The sequence below is a fragment of the Macrobrachium nipponense genome, chromosome 6, assembly GCF_015104395.2.
Source record: "Macrobrachium nipponense isolate FS-2020 chromosome 6, ASM1510439v2, whole genome shotgun sequence".
Taxonomy (NCBI): Eukaryota; Metazoa; Arthropoda; class Malacostraca; order Decapoda; family Palaemonidae; genus Macrobrachium; species Macrobrachium nipponense.
Window position 1 is genome coordinate 56,003,052 of NC_061108.1, and position 24,698 is coordinate 56,027,749.

At 36.4% G+C, this 24,698-nt stretch overlaps 1 protein-coding gene across 3 annotated transcripts in view; it reads right to left on the reverse strand.

Moving 5' to 3' along the window:
• The window catches only part of LOC135216375 (N-acetylneuraminate 9-O-acetyltransferase-like), a 363,601-nt gene that overhangs the window by 290,855 nt on the left and 48,048 nt on the right, over positions 1 to 24,698 (reverse strand). For 2 of the 3 annotated variants that reach the window (XM_064251636.1, XM_064251637.1), the window contains exon 3: positions 3,425 to 3,533. The exons of the other annotated variant lie outside the window; for it this stretch is intronic. In XM_064251636.1, the coding sequence (XP_064107706.1) occupies positions 3,425 to 3,533 (109 nt within the window). The remainder of the gene's footprint in view (positions 1 to 3,424; positions 3,534 to 24,698) is intronic. 3 annotated transcript variants of the gene reach the window in all.

Sequence of the window (24,698 nt, forward strand, 5' to 3'; positions counted from 1 at the left end):
ACAAGATACATATGTCATAGTGGTAACTATCTCTATCTCTCTTTCTTTTGGCTGCAAGTGTTAGGAGTACGTATGTATGTACGTATATACCTTTAAGGGTACTAATGTTCAGGATTACTTTGAAATTATATTAATACTATCTCTAAGATTAATACATTAATATGATAATAATTTAAGGTAAATTTGATGTAGGATGTTACATAAGGTGTTTCTATTTCTTCCTTCTTTTATCTCTCTCTCTCTCTCTCTCTCTCTCTCTCTCTCTCTCTCTCTCTCTCTCTCTCTCTCTCTCTCTCTCTCTCTCAGCAAAAGAATTGATATAAAGACAAACATAATTGTTCAGTCCTCTCTCTATCTCTTCTCTGGAAAAGATATATGCATTTATCGTAAGGAGTTATTCTCTCTCTCTCTCTCTCTCTCTCTCTCTCTCTCTCTCTCTCTCTCTCTGTTATTGGCTGTTTATATATTTTTAATGGTAAAATGTTTAGGATGACTTTGAAATGATATTAATAATACCAATTCAATGGTATATTTGATGTAGGATGATATTTTAAGTATACATTAGGTATTTGAAATTTCAAGATAGGCAGATATAGGCATTTTTAGAAATGAGTTCTAACTATTCGCGAGTTTGAACTATTTGCGGGGGTGACTGGTACACATCCCCCGCGAATACGGGGGGAACACTGTATACAAACAAGTTAGAAAACATATGTCCAAATGTGCAGATTTAGGCAAATCTCTTGCTTTAACTGTAAGAGAACAGGCCATATGATGAATGATTGCCGTACGTGTTTTTGCTCCAATCACAATACCACAAATCATTCATATGCTCAGTGTAATGCTCGTAACCATTCACAAGGTAATGCTAAGAATACACAGAATGTGGGTGGTGACAACAAGAAGAAACATCCAAACAATCAGAAGAAAAAATCCGTTCGTGCAATGACGCACAGAAACAAAGGTAAAGCAGCCTTCCAGGAACTCAGTTCCTAATCCTTCTGCCCAAAATAAACAAAACACAGTAAATTATCCTTGTGTCCAAGGCAAAATATGCCCCATGTAAATAACTCCATCAGGAGGAGAATGATCTTGGGTCGCCCATATCATCATCTTTTGAATTAAATAATAAATTTAATCATCTAAAAGACATGTGTGAAATCCAGAATTTTCTGGCGAACCACACAACCATACCCAAAAAGTCAGTGCAGGATCCCGTAGATTTTCATAGAATTATCTTTACTCAAAAGAATCCAAAATAGTAAACATATAAAATATTCAATAAATATGAAAACCCAAACTTACCCTAATTTGGTTCGCATATTACCAGGTTCACGAACAGATTTTTCAAGGATTCTTTTCTGTTCAATAAATCGAGAAATTGCGTTGTGTTTAAATATACGTCTTAAATTACCATATTTTGTGATCGTATCAACCCATTATTTAACCAGGAATAGATATACTTAATTACTAACCTTTAAACCATTGTGTCATTTCCTATACCACGATCCGAAGAATAGCCTTATTCATTTACAAATGCCTGTCAGTAACAATATCTATCGTGCATGCATGCCCTTCAATATTATCACTAAAACACTTATTAATTCTTAGACTTAGCTGTAATACATGATGATATTATTTCTCTGAAGTTGTGTTGATTCCTTTACCCCCCCTCGCATGTTGAGCTACCGTAAGGCGACGATGACCTTCACACTTAAACAACTAAACCGGTACTGCCGGACTCTTGACTCAAATCAGTCTGAGACGACTGACGATCCACGCATGCGCGACCCGCATTCACCAACGACAATACTTAAACTACTTGTTAAAGATTACGTAGAGTTAAACCACCATTTAACGTATTTAACCCTTCAAAACACTTAATATAAAGAAATATTATACTATAACTAACAATTCCACACAATATATATAATAATAATCTACGCATCTTGCACTGCATAATGTTTACAATATTTCTCTTACAAACTAAAGATAAATGATTGTTTACTGTTCTTTATACACTATCGTGATTCCATCTCGAGTCCAACATAGAATCCATGCTATTGGTACAGGTAGTTGTCGACTTACGATGGTAATTGTTTCCGACCCAACCGGTCTCAAATCGATTTGTAAGTAAGTTGGCCCATGTTAATTTACCGTAAGAATATTATACTAGCCTAGCCTACGCTAGGGTAATCCGTACCATCTTTACATATTGGGTAGCGTAGCCTACACTACACAGCATTACGTTATACATATAGTATGGCATAGTAATTATTAATTTCAGGTAATTCTCTAGGTTCAATGCACATTCTTATGATAATTCAGTACAAAGGAGAAATCGAATAACATTTAACAAGTTAGCCTCACTTATAAGATGATGATGTTTTCATGGTACATATATCGTATACTATATATGAATATACAGTAACCTAGCCTGCAGTATACTGTATACTACATATACAATTTAATTTAGAAATTTATTAATACAGTTGAATATCTTAAAACCGGCATTCTATGGTCTGGAAAATCCTGTGGTTTGGCTTGATTTTAAATCAGCAGCCATTAGATCGTTCTGCCGTCACCTAGGACGTGCCACGTATTGTTTACAACTTCAAGGCAGCAAAAACTATGCCATATATCCTTGTTTGTATGAAAATAGTTGTTAGGAATGTAAAGATGCGAAGTCAAATATGTTTTCATATTAACCTTTTAACTTTTAATCAAAACAATGAGTCATTTGTCAAGCACAAATTCCTTATTCTGAATGTGCTGGAGAGACCATTTTGATAATGTCTTTTATGTAACTGTGTATTTACCTACTCGATATTCCACCCATGAGATTATATGATGCTAGAGGCAAGAAGTGCAAGCATAAATCTTTATCCATGCTACAAAATCTTTATTTCATTTGCGAATAGTTTACCAATCATTTTCCTCAATACATGGCGCCGTGTGCTTTGTTTACAGTTTGATGGCAATGGCGACATTCAAAATGCAGTTATCGCCGAAATTCATTAATTATTTTGTTCATTTCTTTATCCTCTACAATAAAAATCAAATAAGAAACTAATAGTGATAATTATGAAGCTACGAAATTTTGGATATGAAAGTCACCGATAATAAAGTACAGATTCTGATAAGTTTAGTACTGTATTTAGACTTATGATTGGGTAGGCTAACTCGGGAATGTAGGTTAAATGTGTTAAAGTACACTATTTTAAAGAACTTTATACTATAAAGTTATAAAATGATGAAGTTATAAAAAGCAGTGTCAGAATGTAAATTTGTCTTTATCCATCATACGAACACAAGAGGAATATGTAAAACTAATATTGTGCTATTGCAAAATCACTTACTTCCATCACAAAAGTAAATCCAAATTCTAAACAGTTAAATTTTAAAGGAACCAAACTTAACATACCTGTTTGACCATGGCATAAAAGAGCTGCCGTATCCTGGAATCTCCCAAGAACACTATGTGGTTCTGTTGCTTCAAAAAAGCAACATATCTCATACATCTTCTAGAATCTCTGAAAATAATGTATGGCTCATAATCACCCTCCTTCAGCTGACAAAAAATATGCCTAAAATATTTCTTTAATCCACAAAAAAACACTCATTTAACATTATAAATATTTTTAATCAAATAAATCAGCTTAAGGCTAAAACACTGAAAAAAGTGTAAGATGAATAGTTGTAGAGGACCAGCTAATGAAATCTATATCAAAACACTATTAGTATTTTATACTGCATCTTCAAGAACCCCAGCTGGGATGTTCCAACCAGCCTTACCATAAGCATCAAAGAGGTATTGACTTCTAAGATTGCCAAGACTGAGGCACTGGCCCAGCATATGTCTCACATTCAAAGGGATCTACCAATCCTCACATCAATATTACCAAAATAGTGTAACCAGACCACTGAGCTAAATCGCTCATATGGCTGGCCCGAAGGATTTTAATAAAATGGCAGGTCTAGGCCAAGCACTGGGACCAAATAGGTTATTTGGTTTGGTGATGAATGAGTGAAAATTAAATAAAAAATTGCATAAAGGCACATGCTCTCATACAGGATCATTCTAACACAATAAATACATTTACGTACTCCAGTTTCTACATATGCACACTAAAAGTATATTAGAATTCAGAAGAAGTTAAGTAACATTTTAAAATTTTGTTTAAAATTCATGCAATAACTTAAGGGTTTTCATATTTTTAATATTTACTTATTTTATATTTCATTAATCAAAATACAGTTTCTCATGAACATTAAAATTGGAATTATTGAAAATGTACATGATTCGGATAAAATTTCCCTCATCAATTTACTTCCAAAATTTGATAATTGCTACTGATTATATTTTGGACAGTCACACATGCTTGAACTGTTATCAACACTGCATTCTGAGCATTCGGGAGGAGGGCCATGTGGACTGTTCATCAAGTGCCCATGTGTCAAACGAGTATGGACTATTCAAAGCCGTGTAAGAATTACCTGCAGGTCTCTCTCTATGATGAACTCTCTTTTCTATTAGTATTATTATAATTATTATAAAAATAGTTTAACCAGACCACTGAGCTGACTTTCAGCTCTCATAGGGCTGGCCCAAAGGATTAGATAAAATGCCAGGTGTAGGTCAAAGGCCAGGAACTGGGACCAAATAGGGAGAGGCTTTCATACTAGAACTCATACAGGCAATAAATACATTTACTCACGTTTCCATACACACATACTAAAAAGGTTTAATAAAATTAATTACAAGTCAAGAAAGTCTTGAAAATTTGATCTAAAATTCACTAATTGCTCTGAGGTTTTTGTATCTTTATTATATACTTATTTTTATATTCTAATTAAATAGAGTTCCTTAAATACGTCAAAGTTGGAACCACTGAAAATGTGAAAGATTCTAGCAAAATTTCTTTTCTGGGCGAGGAAGCCCAGTGAAATATGTCTGCTTTAGCACTATTTCTAGTAAAATATTGCTATAATACCAGAGAACTGCTAAATTGGACATGTCAGAAGCCTCTGACTCGCTCACCTATATAAAAGGTGTCGGTATAAAACTGGGGCGAGTTTTAAACACTACCACAGCAACCCCTCCAATTAGCCTTTTCCTCATCAAAAGACCCTAAATACGGGGAGCCGACCCATAGGTCACACCTAGCTACCCCGTTGAAGGCGTCTGTGACGTCATACTTTTCGATAGCCATATCGTGTTCGCACGTTCGAATATAGCTATTTGTTCTTTTATTTTTATTCTTGGCTACGGATCGTCAATCTACCTCTTCACCCAAGTTAAGTACTGGTTCCGCCCTTTTCAATATTTAGGGAGTGAATTTGCCTTTCGTTTTGCCTTTATTTAGGGTTTTATTAGGCGTCACTTTTATTGCTTTATTTCCAAAAGTTGACAGTCTCTACTGGTCATACTTTGGACACTCACACAACACATGTCTGACAGTTATCAAAACCTTGCACTCAGAGCACTCCGGAGCAGGGTCATGTGGGCTGATCATCAAGAGCCCATGTGTCAGACGAGTGTGGCCTATATGTAGACGTCAGGAGTACTTGTGTGAGTGTCTCTCTCTCTGATATACAGAACTCCATTTCATAACGTTAGGTTTTATTTGTTTTAGTTCATTACTTTCAGATTCTTCGTTCCATATATTTTGCCATTTATTTAAATTGATTGTTTTAAGGGGGTCGGCCGGAACCCCTATATATGGTGGTATAGGGCGAAAAATGCAGTCATGAAAAAATTCATGGAGCTTCATATGGCAATTGAGAATACATATACGGAATATTTCGTCAAAATTCCTCTTACTTTCGTAGTTACAGGGTAATTAGTAAACATAACTCAATAAGCATAAAACATTCATCCGTACAAGAAAATGCAATATTTATTCTGTTATCGTAAATTTTGATAATTATTGGCAAAGAAATTGTGAGAAATGGCATCTGCAGAGATTCCGTGGCTCGCAGAAGCGTGTATCTGGTTCAAACATGAATCAGTGGGACCACAGACTTCAAGTAGATAGTAACATGTTCGAGTTTCACCTCGTGACATTCGCTTGCTTTTACGTATGTTTATGTATGTTTCGGCAAGAAGTTCATCATGCCAATGAGGAAAAGACCAGGAAAACATCTCGCTACCATACAGACGAAGAAAAATCGCTCAAGTATTATTACAGAATATCATAATATACGAGTAGTTAGTGAAGAGAGAGGGGAGCGTTGCCTATAGCAACGCCCCCTTCTTGCCTGACAGCATAGGTCACACTGTGCCCAAGGCTACGATCTTTGAGCAAAGAGATCTTCATTTATGATAAATAACATAGTTTTGGTTTTTTAATACCCAAAATGGAATATGAAATTCATAATAGTCATGATTTATTAAATTGTCTTTGTAAAAAGAGAGTACACCTTCGAGTTTCACCACTGACATTCTCTTGCATTTACGTTTATCTTTGTTTCGGCAAGAATGTCATCAGGCCAAAGAGGAAAATACAAGGAGAACATCTCGCTAACATACAGAAGAAAATTCGCTGTAATAAGCAGAGTTGGTGAAGGGGAGAGAGGGGGTTACGTAGGAAGGAGTGCCCCATCTTGCCTCAAGCAGTGCCCCAGGCTACGATATATGAGCAAAGGGATCATCATTTATGATTAAATTATAATAAATAAAATAGTTTTGGTTTACTAATACACAAAAAATTAATATACATTCATAATAATCATTATTTATTAACATTGTCTTTATAGAAATACGAAGGAAAACTTTGAACGCCCGTATCTCAAAACTATACTTATTGACCTTCAAAATCTATCTCCTCACTTAGTTTTAAAGCTATAACATTGGAATTTGGTATATAACTCAGAAAGACATTATAGAACAATCAAATAGAGCCCTTTTTTCCAATTTTTGTTTTGTCTTTTTTTTTTATAAATTTTTTTCTTGTGATTTATAGGGTTTATTTTTTTATCATATTGAAAAATTCATATCTAGCAAAAAAATTACTTTTAGAAAAAAAACTCTCCGTTTGATTGGAGGTCTACATCAGGTCTATATATGGTAGTAATCCCAGGTCTTAATATTAAATATCAAGGGAGGAGATAGAATTTGAAAAATAGTTATTTTCGGGATAAATTGCCCTGGCGTCACAAAACTGAAGGTCAGAGGAAAAAATCATATGCGGTTTGGAGATTTCCCAAGTCACCTTATTAAGTGGTATGAATGTGAAAGTCCTGTCGTTAAAAAACGGCATTAGCCGGCCGGCCCCCTTAATATAAGCTACATAGTCACTAATATGGATGTTTACATTTGTTCTCATCATGTGGGCTGCTCCCTTGGCTACTTTATCAGCTTCTTCATTTCCTTTTATCCTGACATGGGCAGGGATCCAACATTTTTTCCCTTTTTGTATAATTTGTGGAGTACAAACTTGATCTGTTGTACAATATTATTTTTGGGATTATAACTTTTAATGGCTTTAGAGCGCTTCTAGAGTCGCTATAAATCACAAAATTGTTAAAGGAGTGTTCTTTGATTATTTTTATGGCCGATGTTATTGCATATAACTCCACTGTAAATACTGAGGCATTATTGGGAAGAGAGAACTGGCATGTTTTATCTTGGGACACTGCAGCATATCCGTATTCTGATTTGGATCCATCTGCATATACTGCATAATGTAGACCTTTTCGGCTTATGTGCTCTATTGTATGTTGTCTATGATGTTCTGGGGTATAGGAATACTTTTTTTAAAGATATTTTACTTTTGTGTTGTGCAAATTTTTATTTTATTCATATACCAAAGAGGAGGTAATTTTACTATTGGAGGTAGTTGGATCTTTATATTCAGTGACTCAAGCAATATTCTTGATCTAATCGGAAAAGGCGGTGAATGATTCTTGATAAATACATCCCTTAGTTAAAATAATATTTTGGTTGGTGAATCACTTGACTGAATTCTTAGGGCACTATTCATCATTACTAACTCTCTATGGAGGTAATTTTACTATTGGAGGTAGTTGGATCTTTATATTCCCCCCCCCCCCCCCCCCAGGTTGGACTCAAGCAATATTCTTTTTGATCTAATCGGAAAAGGCGGTGAATGATTCTTGATAAATACATCCCTTAGTTAAAATAATATTTTGGTTGGTGAATCACTTGACTGAATTCTTAGGGCACTATTCATCATTACTAACTCTCTATGGAGAGAGAGAGACGTAGTTCACTATATTCAACCTGTAAAGAAGAGGTGGGTGATGATTTAAAAGCTCCTGAACATATTCTAAGGCAGTCATTATGAACTGGGTCTAACATTTTCAGTAACTGCGTTTGAAGCTGAGCCGTATATTTCGCTTCTGTGGTCAATGATAGACAGCACTGTTGCTTTATACAGTAATGTAAGGGTTTGTCTATCAGCTAACCAAGTAGTTTCTGATAATTTTCTCGTTAGATTTAATGCTCTTTTACATTTTGATTTCACATACGCTATGTGGGCGTCCCAGTTCAAGTGAGTATCAAATACTAATCCTAAAAATTTTGCAGTTTGGCCAATTTGCATACTTAGATTTCTGATTTTCAAAACTATTTCTTCACCTTTCTTCCATGTTTTATTTTTATAAAATATGACTGCTTGAGTCTTATGTATGGACAATCTAAATCCTATAGATGAGGTCCATTCATCTATTTCTATTATAGATTTGTTAATGATGCACTCTACATGTTTAATGTGAGATGCTGAATAATATATGGCAAAATCATCTGTATAAAGGTTGCTTTTAATGCCGGTGGGAAGATTTCTACTAATTTCATTAATTGCTAAAGTAAGCAGTGTGCCACTAAGGACGTTTCCTTGTGGAACATCTTTTTCAAGTGGGAATGTTCTGGACAAAGCATCATCAATTCTCACCTGAAAACTTTGATTTGTCAGAAAACTTTGGATGAACATAGGTAAATGTCCACAGACGTTGTTTTGTAAAGTTTTTAACCCTTAAACGCCGACTGGACATATTTTACATCGACATTTTTTGTCTCTCGGGTGCCAACCGGACGTATTTTACGTCGACATACAAAAGTTTTTTTAAAAATTTGCGGAAAAATACTTTTAGGCCTACCAGCCGAAAACACTTGAATCACACGCCTTGGGGGATGCTGGGAGTTCACGGATCAAGGTGTTGTTTTGTTTACAATCGTTATGCAGGCGCACAAGCGCGAATTTCTTTCTTACCGCACTAAAAAGTATCTGTGACACATCTCGGAAATTTTGTCACTTTGACATAATTTTTGTACCATTTTAAAGTAGCCGTTACATGGAGTATTATATATGAAAATGTGCACATTTTTATGTAGAATACAACAATAAATACTCATGATTGTAGCTTTTATCAGTTTTGAGATATTTTCATATAAATAACAATAAGTGCCAAAATTTCAACCTTCGGTCAACTTTGACTCTACCGAAATTGTCGAAAAACGCAATTGTAAGCTAAAACTCTTATATTTTAGTAATATTCAATCACTTACCTTAATTTTGCAACTAATTGGAAGTCTCTAGCACAATATTTTGATTTATGGTGAATTTATGAAAAAACCTATTCCTTACGTACGCGTGGTAACTCTTCCGAAAAAAATCATACATGCGATTGTGGTAATGTTTGCACCATTTTAAAATTAGCCGTTACATAAAGTTTTATATATGGAAATGTGCGCAATTTCATGCACAATACAACTAAAAACAACCCATGGTTGTAGCTTTTATAAATTTTGAAATATTTTCATATAAAAAATGATAAGTGACAAATTTTCAACTTTCGGTCAACTTTGACTCTACCGAAATGGTCGAAAAATGCTTATATTCTAGTAATATTCAGTCATTACCTTCATTTTGCAACAAATTGGAAGTTTCAAGCACAATATTTCGATTTATGGTGAATTTATGAAAAAAATAACATTTTCTTTACGTCCACGCAGTAACTCTTCCGAAAAAATCATACGTGCGATTGTGGAAATGTTTGCACCATTTTAAATTAGCCGTTACATAAAGTTTTATATATGAAAATGTGCACAATTTCATGTAGAATACAACTTAAAATAATTGAAGGTTGTAGCTTTTCTCATTTTTGAAATATTTGCATATAAATCATGATAAATAGAAAAAAACCAAGTTCAGTCAAATTTGACTCTACCGAAATGGTCGAAAAACGCAATTATAAGTTAAAACTCTTACAGTCTAGTAATATTCAGTCATTTATCTTTATCTTGAAACAAATTCGAAGTCTCTAGCACAATATTTAGATTTATGGTGAATTTAAAAAAAAAAACTTTCCTTCCCTCCGCGCGCGGATTCTCCGCCACAAATCTCCGAAATGCGTACGTCCCATTCTCGGAATATTTGATCCATTTCATATTAGGCATTTCATAGAGTTTTATATATGAAAATGTGCACAATTTCATGTAAAATAAAACAAAAAATATTTGAAGGCTGTAGCTTTTCTAATTTCTGAAATAATTGCATATAAAAAAATATATATAAAAAAATTCGACATTTGGTCAACTTTTAACTCGTCAGATATGGTCGAAAACTGCAATTGTAAGCTAATACTCTTACAGTATAGTAATATTCAATCATTTGTCTTCATTTTGAAAGAAATTGGAAGTCTCTAGGACTATATTTAGATTTATGATGAATTTTTGAAAAAATATTTGTTTACGTCCGCGCGTTACGAATTCATGCATTATTTTGTGATAATATTTTCTCTGTGTTGCTTTTATAGTTTTACAATGTGTTATATACCAAAATGATTGCAATTTAGTGTACATTACAACGAAAAAAAGTAACTTGTTACCTTTAACTGTTTTGCGCACAGCGCGATTTGAATACAATTATATATGAAATTTCGTTTTTGCACTATCATATATCGCATTATTTATATATGATAATGATAATTTTTTTCATTTCTGATGGTTGCATACTAAACTTCAGCCAATGACAAAAAAGGAGCCAAAAATGAACTATTAATCTTGAAAACTAAGCACGCTGTGATTTTTTGAAAAAAAAATTTTTTCCGCTTCCGCGCTCACTACGAAACACCTCCGGCACATGGGAGACGATTTTTATTTTACCGTTTCGGCGTTTAAGGGTTAAACATAGGATACCTCCATGAAGTACCATAAGCCTTTTCAATGTCAAAAAAGACAGCTACAGTTAATTTGTTTTCATTCAAATCTCGAATGTGCCATGTTAGTCAACGATTTACCATCTTTTCAAGTAATTTGCATAAGCAACTAGTTAAGAGATATTGGTCTGTAATAATTTACATTACTTGGATCCTTTCCAGGTTTGGGGATAGAAATTATTATAGCTTTACGCCATTCATCAGAAAATAAATTCCGAAGCCATACATGATTATAAAATTATGATAAGTATGACTTTGCTAAAGGTGCTAAGTGGTTGATCATCTCAAAACAAATATAGTCACCTCCTGGAGCAGATTTATTGCTGTTCGAGAGGGCATATTCTAACTTTTCCATATTAAATTTTCTATTATAATATATATCTTCTTGTGTTCCAAAATTTATTGTTATTATTGCTATAATATTTTTCTTTGTGCGGAAGTGTTCATCTAAATTTTTATCGCTATTTACATTTGCTAAGTTTTCTCATATTATATTACTTATTTCTTTTGGATTGAGTACTCTTTTTCTATCTTTCAATATGGCATGTCTAGGTTGTTTAACATGGGTACCATTTATTTTCCTGAATTTTCCCATATTTTTTGTATGGGAGTATTATTAGAGAAATTTGATACATATTTCCTTGAATTACTTCCTTTTTAAATTTTGCAGATATTTTGTTGTATATAGGTTTTATTGTATCAATTTCTAATAATAATATAGTCATTTTTTGTGAAGTTCCTTCTAAAGTAGGTAATGCTATATTTATTTTGCTGAACTTTCTATTTAAATTATCTATTCATTTCCCTATTGAGTGTTTTATATTAACTCTGTTAGTTTATCAGACCACCATGGGACTTTGTGTTTTGTTGGATGGGGCTCTGACTATGGTATTGCTTGATTAGCAGCCTTTTCAATGAAATCAACAAGAATTTTGTTAGTTTCATTATGATCTTCTAAATATTCAAATGGTTGGATATTTCTTGTGTGCATTTCATATTTCTCCCAATCTGCCTTATAAATGTTATCATGAGAAATATGTTTTACAGGATTATTATGTAATAAAGAAATTAATATTGTGAAATAATCACTGGTGCACAAGTAATCAACTATATTCCAATCTATTCTGTCAACTATAGTTATTGTACATAGAGTTAGGTCTACTGAAGAAAATGTTCCATGTGTTTTCGAAAAATATGTACTAATTTCGTCATCATTTATACAGCACATGTCGTTTGATTCCATGGAATCTTCAATTTTACTCCCTGCTCTATTTGAGATTGTACAATTACAGTCCCATATCGGGTTGTGAGCATTAAAATCATCTACTATTAATGTAGGTTCTCTGGCATTGCCAAGCAAATCGTTAAGTTTATCTATGACGTAATTTTTGTTAGGTTGGTTGTATATATTATAAATTACATAATTATAGTTTTTTAATCATATTTTGATACTTGATATTTGCAAGTCAGCAAAGTTTACAGGTACTTTGTCATAACATACTTTGTTATGTACGTATATAGCAGTATGTACCTAAATTTCCTTCTTCTCTAGATGTAGATACTAAGGTATATTTACCGATTGTTAATTTTGTTTTATTGACATGTTATAAACGCATTATCATTGGTTCATATTCTTTCAGTAAGCGTTGTAATTCTCCCAAATGTAATCTGGTCTGAAGACCATTTATGTTCCATTGTATTATATAATTAATGAAAATATGTTAAGAGTGTTCAAGCATTACTTTCTTGTTGTGGATTATCAAATTACATTTTTTTCTAAAATTTTATTTACGACATTTTTTTTCCCTTATGAGACATTAGGTGTCCAATGCACATACAGTTTTTTTTGTGAGTCTCTAGACTAGTGGTTTCTTTACTTCTATATTTTATAAAATTTCGTATGGTGTTTGTTATGAAACATTCATTACATCCACGTGTTTTTGCGTTCTCCCTTTTTCATTTACTCTTGGTGCACCAATTACTGGTGATGGAGTAATCTCTTCTCCCTTCACATAATCCTTTTTGTCTATGGTCTCTACTATTTCTCTATTGTTCTAGGTATTGCCATCCATTGCTTCTATTATTACTTTAGGAGACAAAGGTATGTTCTTATCATTTTCTGGTTTGTGTGCTTTTTTTCGGATCCTTTGTTTTAGCTGTAACAGATACCTCTCTAATAATTATTGGCTTTTTGGTTTTGGGTGCAGTTTTCTTGTTTTATCTTTAGCTTCAAGCTCATTATAACTATCTTGTAATGTTTCACTGTTACATGTATCATTTTCTTGTGTTTCCATTTCCCTTAATATCTCAAATGAATTTGAACATATATTTACACAAGTTCCTTGGTTGCTTGCTATGTTAATTTCTTGTAAAGTTATTTTCTCTTCTGATTTATCTAGTAGGGGTTTGTTGCTTAATTCCATTTTTGTTTCATTCCTTAAGCTCATTGCAGTAGAGAACATTTACTTCCTAGCAGGATCATGCATTCCTCTAAATCTCAACTCTAGTTTGGCTTCTCTTATTGGTATTCCTGATCTCTCTTGAAGTAATTTTAATTCTGTATTGTATATATAATACATACACTCCTTTGACCTAGCATGGTACTTTTGGCCAAAGTTTACACATTTTGGTTCACCAAACTTCCACTGCATGGTATGTTCGTCAGATCCACATATGTACAGTGGGGCTCAAATCTCATGCGACATGATTCTTTTTGTATCGTCCATATTCTCAGACTCAACGTGATGTTGCCAAGTAGTGCTGTTTTTTTTCTTTTTTTCATTTGTAATGTCATTCATGTCGAAAAGTTTGTGAATCCACAGCTAGCATATTTTCCTTATGGTTAAATAGATATGACCCCTTTTATGCATTGGTATAATTCTTAATTTGTGTGGTTTGAATTGATTTTTTTTTTATCTTTACGTTGCTCAGTTCAAGCTTGGTGTGATAAGGTTAGCGGTGCCAGCAATGAAAGCACACTTAACATGCTCCTCGGACTGGTCAACATAACCATGTCTGCAGCATTATGACAGTAGACCTAATAAGCTCAACAGTCATAACAACAATTTCAATGTAGGAATATGAATTAAAACAAGTTTTATTTGAATGTTGAAGATTTCGGCTGCGTTTAAGCTGCCCGTATGTTGGAAAATGTTTTATAGGCCTACAAAATAACCTAAGCCATCTGAGATGTAATGTTACTCATGAATTTATTTGTAGAGATCGCCTGTTCTTTGAGGAATATGAATTACAACCTGTTTTCTTTGAATGTTGAAGTTTCAGGCTGTGTTTAAGCTGCTCGTATGATGCAAAATGATTTATAGGCCTAGAAAAATAATCTAAGCTTTCTGAGATGTAATCTTTACTAATGTTTTTATTTGTAGAGATTACCTGTTCTTTGAAGAATAAAAAATGGTGATTTTGGTTATATGGAGAAGATGGCTATAATTGCAATATCATAAGTATTAATATCAAGGCATATGGAACACTGGTTTTTGAACTGGTTTACAATATTATTTTCTTAAAAGTCCTTCTGCTCGCTTTTAATGTATAATTTATTCTTTCATAAGGTAACTTGAAGTGCAAGAATGTGTAGATAACCTCATTCCTCATTTACATTCTGGCTAGAAATTGTTAATATAGAGATGTGAATGTTAAGCGTAAAGTAAAGAAATCTAACACCTAAGCCTAGGAATAATATCTTGGCTTTGACAAATAAGCAAATATTTGCTAGTATGCTATCAGTTTTGAAATATTAAGAAGATAACAAATAATTATGTATGAAAATCCAAATATTCCTTAAACACATAAAGTAAATTTTTTCAAGATAATTTAATGGTCGCTACTCATTGTAGACCTACTTATATACCAGGTGGTTGTTATTGCACCGACACTGATACGTCACACATGCTCCCCTCACACGTTGATATCGATGGGCGCATTCTACTTTTGTATATACATATTTACATTTTCTCAGCGTTGAGGGTAAAAACAATCAAATAGGACAATTTCAAATTTTGTGTTTGCTTTGGAAGCATTATTAATGTTACAATTTTTGTTATTTATTTATTTAACATTTGAACTGAGGTTTGATGGCGACTTCGTTTTGGTCAAATGCTTCAGCAATGAGTGAACGAAAGTTTTGAAAATGTTTCGTAAGGGTTTTTCTGAAATTTGGCTACACGTGACATTTTCTTACAATTTTCAAATATATGACAGATTTCATTCTTATGAAACATATTATGGCCTTAGCGTATGCGATACTCGCGTTTTCGCATTGAAATAAAGGATAAATATGGAGCATGCTAGGTTGCCAGTTAGTGAATTTTGAACAAAATCCTATGGAGTCATGTCGCATAAGATTTGAGCATCACTGTACATATCGATATATTTCTGCAATTTTTCCATGTATGTCTATATTTACCACAGTTTTGGCACTGTAGTGGTTTTGGAAAACAGTCTCAGTTATCTGTTTTGGCCCATGATTTCAATTTTGAAAGGCAATTTTTAGCGTTCAAATTTCACTTTTGCTATTCTCAATGTATTTTCATTACTTAGTCTACTGGCTATACTGTATATTTCACAACCTTGCACGTTGTTTACCTTTTTTTAAGGGATTCCAGCAAAAAAAAATTTTTCTATTGGTTCCTCACTTTTAGGAAGTACTACAGTACTCTGTACGCTGTTCATACTGTCATGTTTTCTTATCTTTACCTTTATATTGTCAATCTTCTTTATGCTTAAATAATTTTTGGTTTGTTTTTTTGTAGTGGTTTCTATTAACCACACCTGGTCTTTTATTTGTCTAAATGACATTTCTGAGGTTGGGTGCATACTTAACAAATAATTTTCCAATCTTAATGCAGATATTTTTTTGTCGGTTTCCAAGGTCAAGAACCATGACCAACTTCCACTCCCAAAGAGGGAGTCAAAGTGAGTCAAGGTTGGGTCAATTCGATATTTACTTTTTCTTTGTAACTTTTATGGTATTAAAGTTTAAATACCAGCCTGCTCTTCAATACTTGGGATTTCCTTAGAATAGCCCATTGCCATGCCAGAAGTTGTAGGGATTTTTAATTTGTTTTCCATATATCAATATTAAATATTTCATCCAGGATAAGATCACTCTCACCAAGGAGGCCCAACTGAGGGAGGAGCAATACTGTTACACTGTGGTAACTACCCTGGAACACTCACCTGGATATACGCCATACCCACAGTGCCTTATGGGTCGTCAGTCCCAGGAGATCAGACCCAGCACTGCGGGCATGGCATGACATAAAAATTTCCCCTTGCTCGACCACGTCAGGTACTCTAGTTTTACGAGTGGAGTGGCATGCCTTCCAACTCCACCCTCCATCAAGTTAAATGGGCAGTGAAATCAGTAGTATAAAACCATGCCAAGGTCGTCAACAAAAGAAGAGGGGAAGGGGGGGGAAAATTTAGAGGAGTAAAGGGGTTAAGGGTCCCAATGTTCAGTTGAATCCTCAAAAGAGAGAGTAGGTATAAAGGGGCATACTCTCTCTGCAGTGGATCCCTAAGCCCCCACTTCATCAAGATGTTGGTATCAAGGGGCCTCCATTTTCTAACACAGGATTTTATCTGTTTCAGTTTATTATTTATCCTTTTACAGTTTGCTTTTTATTCCATTAGGGAGATTATTACCAATATCATTTACTGCTTTTTATTCCATTAGGGAGTTTATTACCAATAACTGTTCCACTAAGGACGCTTCCTTGTGCAACACCATTTTCAAGTGGAAATGTTCGGGACAAAAAAAAACATCAATTTTCACCTTGTGGCGGAATCACAAGCTAAAAAAACAAAAGCAAGCAAGACCTCCCCACATTATGTTAACCACTCCTGGTTGACACAACCCCCGCTGAATATCACACTCAAAAACCAAACAAGCACCAAAACCACACAATAACTCAAAACAACATGACAAATCACTATGCAAACAAACACCTACGATAACAAAACTTCACACAGCTCAACCAACACCACAACTCCAACACAAACAAACATCAATCAACACCGAGACCACACAACGACTCAAAACACTACAAACCAACAACACAAACAAGCACCAATAGTTCACAAAAACTCACAAACACAACAACTCACAAATCAAACACAACAGAACCTCACAAGCTCAACAACCTTCAGATGGACACAAGCACAACAAACTCGATCACACAACATCAAAACAATAAAAAAACATATAACAGCAACTCACTACTCACTACCTCTGACCAAACTGACTGTCCCAAAAACTGTCAAATACAGACTGATCACCAGACTCTGATCACTGACTGACTGACTGACTGACTGGGCAACTGTGCCAGCAGATAACCTAAAACGATTGCCCAACAAGCAAACCATCACTAACTATTCACCTACCACTTACGCTCTCTCTCTCTCTCTCTCTCTCTCTCTCTCTCTCTCTCTCTCTCTCTCTCTCTCTCTCTCTCTCACGCACACTGTTCTGAAAAACACAAACGCACTTACACACTATCATACCATACAGCAACACCAAACACAAACACAACACACCAAACACACGAAAACACTCAAATTCTCAATTATTCATGACAACTACAAACAACCCAATAATGTTCTCACTCACTCTTGCTCTCTCCCTCTCTCTCATGCAACCCTCGAAGACATTGTCAAATGTAACTACCATATCACTCCTCAATAACCTTAAAACTCTGATCTACCACAAAAGTTTTGGATAAACCTAGGTAGATGTCCATGGATGTTGTTTTTTTTTCTTTCTTTCTTTTTGTAAAGTTTTTCAAATAGCATACCTCCTGGTAATATCTTATGCCTTTTCAATGTAAAAAAATACAGCTACAGTAATTTGTTTTCATTCAAATCTTCTATGCATGTGGTTTCACAAGTTAGAGGGAGAATCTAATGTAGACCTGTTACATTGTGACCTAAATTGAGTGGGAGTCAACATTTTATTTTCTGAATTGTGACATGTTAGTAAAGTATTTACCATTTCCTCTAGCAATTTCCATAAGCAACTTGGTAAAGAAATTTATTTATAATTATTTACATGACTTGGATCCTTTCCGGGTTTGGGGATGGGAATTATCATAGCTTTACACTATTCATCCGAAATAAATTTTGAAGCCATAAATGATCATAAAACTCTAATAAGTATGACTTTGCTAAAGGTGCTAAATGACAGATCATCTAAAAATAAATATTGTCGCCTCCAGGAGCAGATTTACTGCTGTTTAACAGAGCATCTACTTTTCCATGTAATGTTGTAAGGACGACATTTCCACAAAAAAGTCCATCCTACCGATGTATATACCTCTTTTTTACATATACCAAAATGTACAACAGTTTGCCACCTTTCTACCAATATGTGTATCATAAATTTACACATCCTATATGCTTAACCCCTTCGGTACCGGGTTGGGTGAGCAGAATGTAAACATTGCGTTTGCTGCCGAACTGAATCTCTCGTAGTGACTCAAGTTTGGAGGGGTGCCGATCGTAAAAATATTTGCCAAAAATACACTAATCAAGACAGGCTAATGAAAATTATCAGGTATTATTAGCACTATAATAACGCATATTCTCTGTTAGTTTTTTTTTATCATCCTACAGGGAAAATAAATGATTTTATGAAAAAAAATGTGAAACTCAGTGTCCTTGTACAACAGGGACACCGGTGGTCGGTGAGAAAAACTACGGTCTTGAATAGAAATTCGGTCTTACAGAATGTTGGTATATCGCACCTGGAACATGCACATAAAGTATTATCAAAATAGAACCGTAAATAAGCACGTAATAACAAAAAAAGAGCAAAAACTAAAGCGAAAGCCCCGCCAATAAATATGGAAATCGCAAATTTTATAGTATATCTTTCAAAAATTGGTCAATGTCATTTTCTTTTCTACGTTTTTTCTAAGATTAGTTTCATCACAGAAAACAACTTTAGGGGCATCAGGGGTATCTAAACTAATTTTTCAAGTTTCTTGTCCTCAGAAAAAATCGCTTTTTCTCTGGTTTGGTTTTTTTATATATATAAAGTTACTATAAGGCTTTATTTCTACCTTCATTTATCTGGTGTTCATATCTTTTATTTGTAAAATGTAATGTGAATAAATAAATAAATACAGTAAATGATGATCAACTGGTTTTTTACTTGGGTAGAAGTTATTACAGTGTTTACGCTTGTCTGGTTTTGTGATTTTTTTTGTCGAGACGCAGTTCATCTGTCACCTACACACTACTATAAGCAATAATAATATTTTTTTGGGTTCATCATACGTCTGGCATCGTGTCATACTGTTTATTTTGCTCCAAACTCTTCAAACCGAAATTACAGAATGATTGGAAGTCCCTATCTGAAAAGAGGAGTTTTTGGTGGTACTACGCATACCACCTTTATGCACCCGGTGCGGTGTAGTAGACTTGAATGGTGGTACCCACCTACCTCCAAACAAACTTTCGGTAATGAAGAGGTTAATTATATGTATATTTGTAGGTGCAAGAAAGCTCAACCACAGCGGGGGTCTGCTCCCTTTTTTTGTATGTACGTGTGATGGACACTACAATTCCGTCCGCACAGCCTCCTTATATATGTCTGTTTCTGATCAATAAATCGTATGCATTTCTCCTTGTCTCAGTCCAATCCTCACAACTGGTGACCTCCAAGATTTAGGACTGTGAATCGGTGGTCTTGGCTCAGCCATTAACCTCTTCATTACCGAAAGTTTGTTTGGAGGTAGGTGGGTACCACCATTCAAGTCTACTACACCGCACCGGGTGCATAAAGGTGGTATGTCGTAGTACCACCAAAACTCCTCTTTTCAGATAGGGACTTCCAATCATTCTGTAATTTCGGTTTGAAGAGTTTTGGAGGCAACAAAATAAAACAGTATGACACGATGCCAGACGTATGATGACCCCAAAAAAATATTATTATTGCTTATAGTGTGTAGGTGACAGATGAACTGCGTCTCAACAAAAAATCACAAAACCAGACAAGCGTAAACATGTAATAACTTCTACCCAAGTAAAAAACCAGTTGGTATCATCATTTTACTGTATTTATTTATTTATTCACATTACATTTTACAAATAGTATGAACACCAGATAAATGAAGGTAGAAATAAAGCCTTATAGTAACTTTATATATATAAAAAAACCAAACCAGAGAAAAAGCGATTTTTTCTGAGGACAAGAAACTTGAAAAATTAGTTTAGATACCCCTGATGCCCCTAAAGTTGTTTTCTGTGATGAAACTAATCTTAGAAAACGTAGAAAATGACATTGACCAATTTTTGAAAGATATACTATAAAATTTGCGATTTCCATATTTATTGGCGGGGCTTTCGCTTTAGTTTTTGCTCTTTTTTTTGTTATTACGTGCTTATTTACGGTTCTATTTTGATAATACTTTATGTGCATGTTCCAGGTGCGATATACCAACATTCTGTAAGACCGAATTTCTATTCAAGACCGTAGTTTTTCCTCACCGACCCAACTCCAGTGGGTCCCCTTGTATCAACGGGTACACTGAGTTTCACATTTTTTTTCATAAAATCATTTATTTTCCCTGTAGGATGATAAAACTAACAGAGAATATGCGTTATTATAGTGCTAATAATACCTGATAATTTCATTAGCCTGTCTTGATTAGTGTATTTTTGGCAAATATTTTTACGATCGGCACCCCTCCAAACTTGAGTCACTACCGAGAGATTCAGTTCGGCAGCAAACGCAATGTTTACATTCTGCTCACCCACCCGGTAAAGAAGGGGTTAAGGGACTACCTCTCACCTTCAGAGACCTTTAGCAGACTTATTACGGCGCCTTAGTTGAGGTCTGAATGGTCCTATCCGTGGTCGACCAGAACGCCATTAGCAGACTCAAAACGGTACATCCCCTGCATGAGTGTTTTGGCGTTTTGTCTTACAGATTGGCCTCCCTTTAATGACATCCGTCAACCGTAGCAAAGTGAGATGGCAGACTTGGAGAACTTGAGTTGAGAATGGGAGCTTACCAATGCCCCCACGTAGTTACTATAAGCCCCAACCCATGCCCTGAACCACGCCCTTGCGAGCCACCGCTGCGCCACCTGAGCCCTACTCTGTCAAACTGCCGCCCCTCTCCCGGCAGAACATTGCAGCCTGGCTCCAACGTGCGGATATCCAGTTTCGGCTCCACAAGATCACCACAGAGAGCACCAAGTTGGACCTGGTTGTGTCAGCTCTCCCGGAGGAGTATATTCAACTGTCTCGTCCCTTGGATGTTCACCCTATCCTCAAGATGCAGCTGATCCAGATCCTCTCCCTCCTGGTTTCCAAGAGAGCCACCCAATTTTCGACCTGGTGGTCAACCCCATGATCACCGAGGACCCGAGGTTAGCCCAGCACAAGCTACCAGCCCTGATATTGCTGCCAGAGAAAGACTCACAAGGGCGCAGGAAGGAGGTAAGCATCCTGAGGCAGCTCTTCCTCCGCCAACTCACACCTCAAGTACGAGGGGAAGACAACCACCAAGAAATTCCTGAAGCCGAACCACAAGTAAGAGATTCTAGGAGAACATATGGAGCAATCCGGTATCACACAACAAACATGCAACATGGCTCCAGGAAGTCAAAGCAGAAGAAATAGGGAGAATAAAACAAAGATTCACTGACATAACGACAGACACAGTCAGACACCAACTAAAGAAAATGCCCAACTGGAAAGCACAAGGCCCCGATGAAGTCCATGGATACTGGCTCAAAAACTTCAAGGCCCTACACCCAAGAACAGCAGAACAGCTCCAGCATTGTATCACAAATCCCCATGCGCCCAAATGGATGACCACAGGAAGAACATCCTTAGTCCAGAAAGACAAGAGTAAGGGAAATATAGCCAGTAACTACAGGCCTATCACCTGCCTACCAATAATGTGGAATTTACTGACAGCTATCATCAGCGAAAGGCAATACAACTACCTAGAGGATACAAACACCATCCTCCACCAACAGAAAGGCTGCAGAAGGAAGTGTAGGGGCACATAAGACCAGCTCCTGATAGACAAAATGGTAATGAAGAACAGTAAGAGCAGGAAAACCAACCTAAGCATGGCATGGATAGACTATAAGAAAGCCTTCGACATGATACCACACATAGCTAATAGAATGCCTGAAAATATATGGGGTAGAGGAAAACACCATCAGCTTCCTTAAAAATACAATGCACAACTGGAATACAATACTTACAAGCTCTGGAATAAGACTAGCAGAGGTTAATATCAGGAGAGGGATCTTCCAGGGCGACTCACTGTCACCACTACTCTTTACTCTTCATAGTAGCCATGATTCCCATGACAAAAGTACTGCAGAAGATGGATGCTGGGTACCACCAACTCAAGAAAAGAGGTAATAGAATTAACCATCTGATGTTTATGGATGACATCAAGCTGTATGGTAAGAGCATCAAGGAAATAGATACCATAATCCACACTGTAAGGATTGTATCTGGGGACATCAGGATGGAGTTTGGAATAGAAAAATGTGCCTTAGTCAACATACAAAAATGACAATTTGTCGAAAATTGCATTTTTCCGAACTATACAAACCTGAGGTCCTTTAACAATAGGAAGTAGCTAGCGGCAGCTGGAACGGTCGTAAGCTTCGAACAAGGGGAGAACGGTAGTTAACTGCTTGTCCGACAGTCGCGCGCCGCGCGACTGGGAGGTAAACAAATCACTTTTGCTTTTGGCCCATGCAAAATACGCAGAGTGAGGGGTGGCATGAGGAGGGACTATATGTAAAGGACCTCAGGTTTGTATAGTTAGGAAAAATGCAATTTTCGACAAATTGTCATTTGTTCCGATACGTAATACAAACCATCGGTCCTTTAACAATAGGAAGACTCACTTCTTGGTGGGAGGAATCTGAGTCTTTTGATGAACAGACTGGTGTTCGTCCATCCCTGGAATGCCTCCCTGGTCGTAAGAGCGAGGGAGGGATTCAAGCCTCTGTGCCGATTGATCAGGGGTGTGCACCGCAGGATCAATGGTCAGACCTCTGGGCCGAGTACTAAGAGAGAGGCAAGCGTATCTCTTCGTACCCACCAAGCAACAAGAACTTGTTCCTGTTTGCAAGAGGCGAACATAAAGTATGGGTTGTCTCAAGCTGGCATCCACTTCCTCCCCCTTGTTGGAGGAAGTGGTGGATATACGCTCCTATCCCTAGTGAAAGGGATAGGATGGGGCTCTGTTTGAGTAGCTCACCTGCATCTTGTCCTTATCCAGCAGGGTGACGACCGTGTCCCCTCTAACCACAGGTAGAGGGGGAAAGAAAAAGATGGGAAGAGGAGCCAGTCACACTCTCATTCACAATCGTCCATTCTTACGGTCACACCAGGACTCGATGCTGTTCAGCCTGCGAGGGTCTGGGTTCGCTACACAACGTGTTGAACAGCCACCACGGGTCCCAAGGAAAAATATCCAAGGACCTGTGGGCAATATCCCGAAGGTAGAAGGAAGGGCATGTGGTCTGGTTGGACCAGACCCCTGCCTTCAGTACCTGCGCCACGGAGAAGTTCTTGCGGACAAGGCAGTATCTCCTTCGCATCGAAGGCGGTGAAGTCCATTAGGGAAGGGATTGTGAACGACTCGAACCAATCGTCAGGGACCGAAGGGTCTGAGTCTTCGCTACGAAGTTCGGTACGAAATCGAGCGTCACGGATCCCCATCCCCTGGATGCTTGACTTCGCAGGAGAAGTCATGCAGTTCCTCAGAGAAAAGAAGGAAATAGTCGCATTACCTATCCCTCTTCTCTACTTCGGTGATGTCCAGTACCCATACTGGTCTGTCCGTTTGCCACGAAGTCTCTCGCATCCTCCTATCCCCATGCAGCGAAGTTCTCGGTAGTGGATAGGACACCGACACTCCATGGTGGGTGTCGATGGTATGGGTACTGTGACAAGCTATTAAAAACGAAGTAATGATTGCTCTGTAACAACCGAACTAAGTCAACAGCGTATTTCGTAACTGACTCGGGCGCTCTGACAGCTGCCGACTGACTGCGTTCGGTAGGAGGCAAGTTTTGTCCAGCATCCCAGTAAGTCACGTGACCTTCGCCTTTTAAAGGGTTATGCCGAGAGACCAAACAAATAATGTATTTGTTTGTCACCAATGCCGACAGCGAGGTGATGATTCTCTTAAGGCATGTGCCCAACAGGCGAAAGTCAATTGCCTTCTAGAGACCGAGGTCCCTGAAGGCAAAACATCTCATGGTTGTTGAATCTCAGCTAAGGAGAAACAACACTATGTACCGTTGAAGACGAAGGTAGATATTGAATGCAACCTACGTCTTCACAGACGAATGGAGAGAAGGATTCTCAAGATTCATAACCTGTGCTTACAAATGACTGAAAACGCTAACCGCTATTTCATTGCTGTCCGGTGAGAAGTCGTAGTTGCAATGAAAGCGGGGCGTTCTTCAGTAATGAAAACACAGGGGAAAGCCGCCTGAAGAACTGCTTCT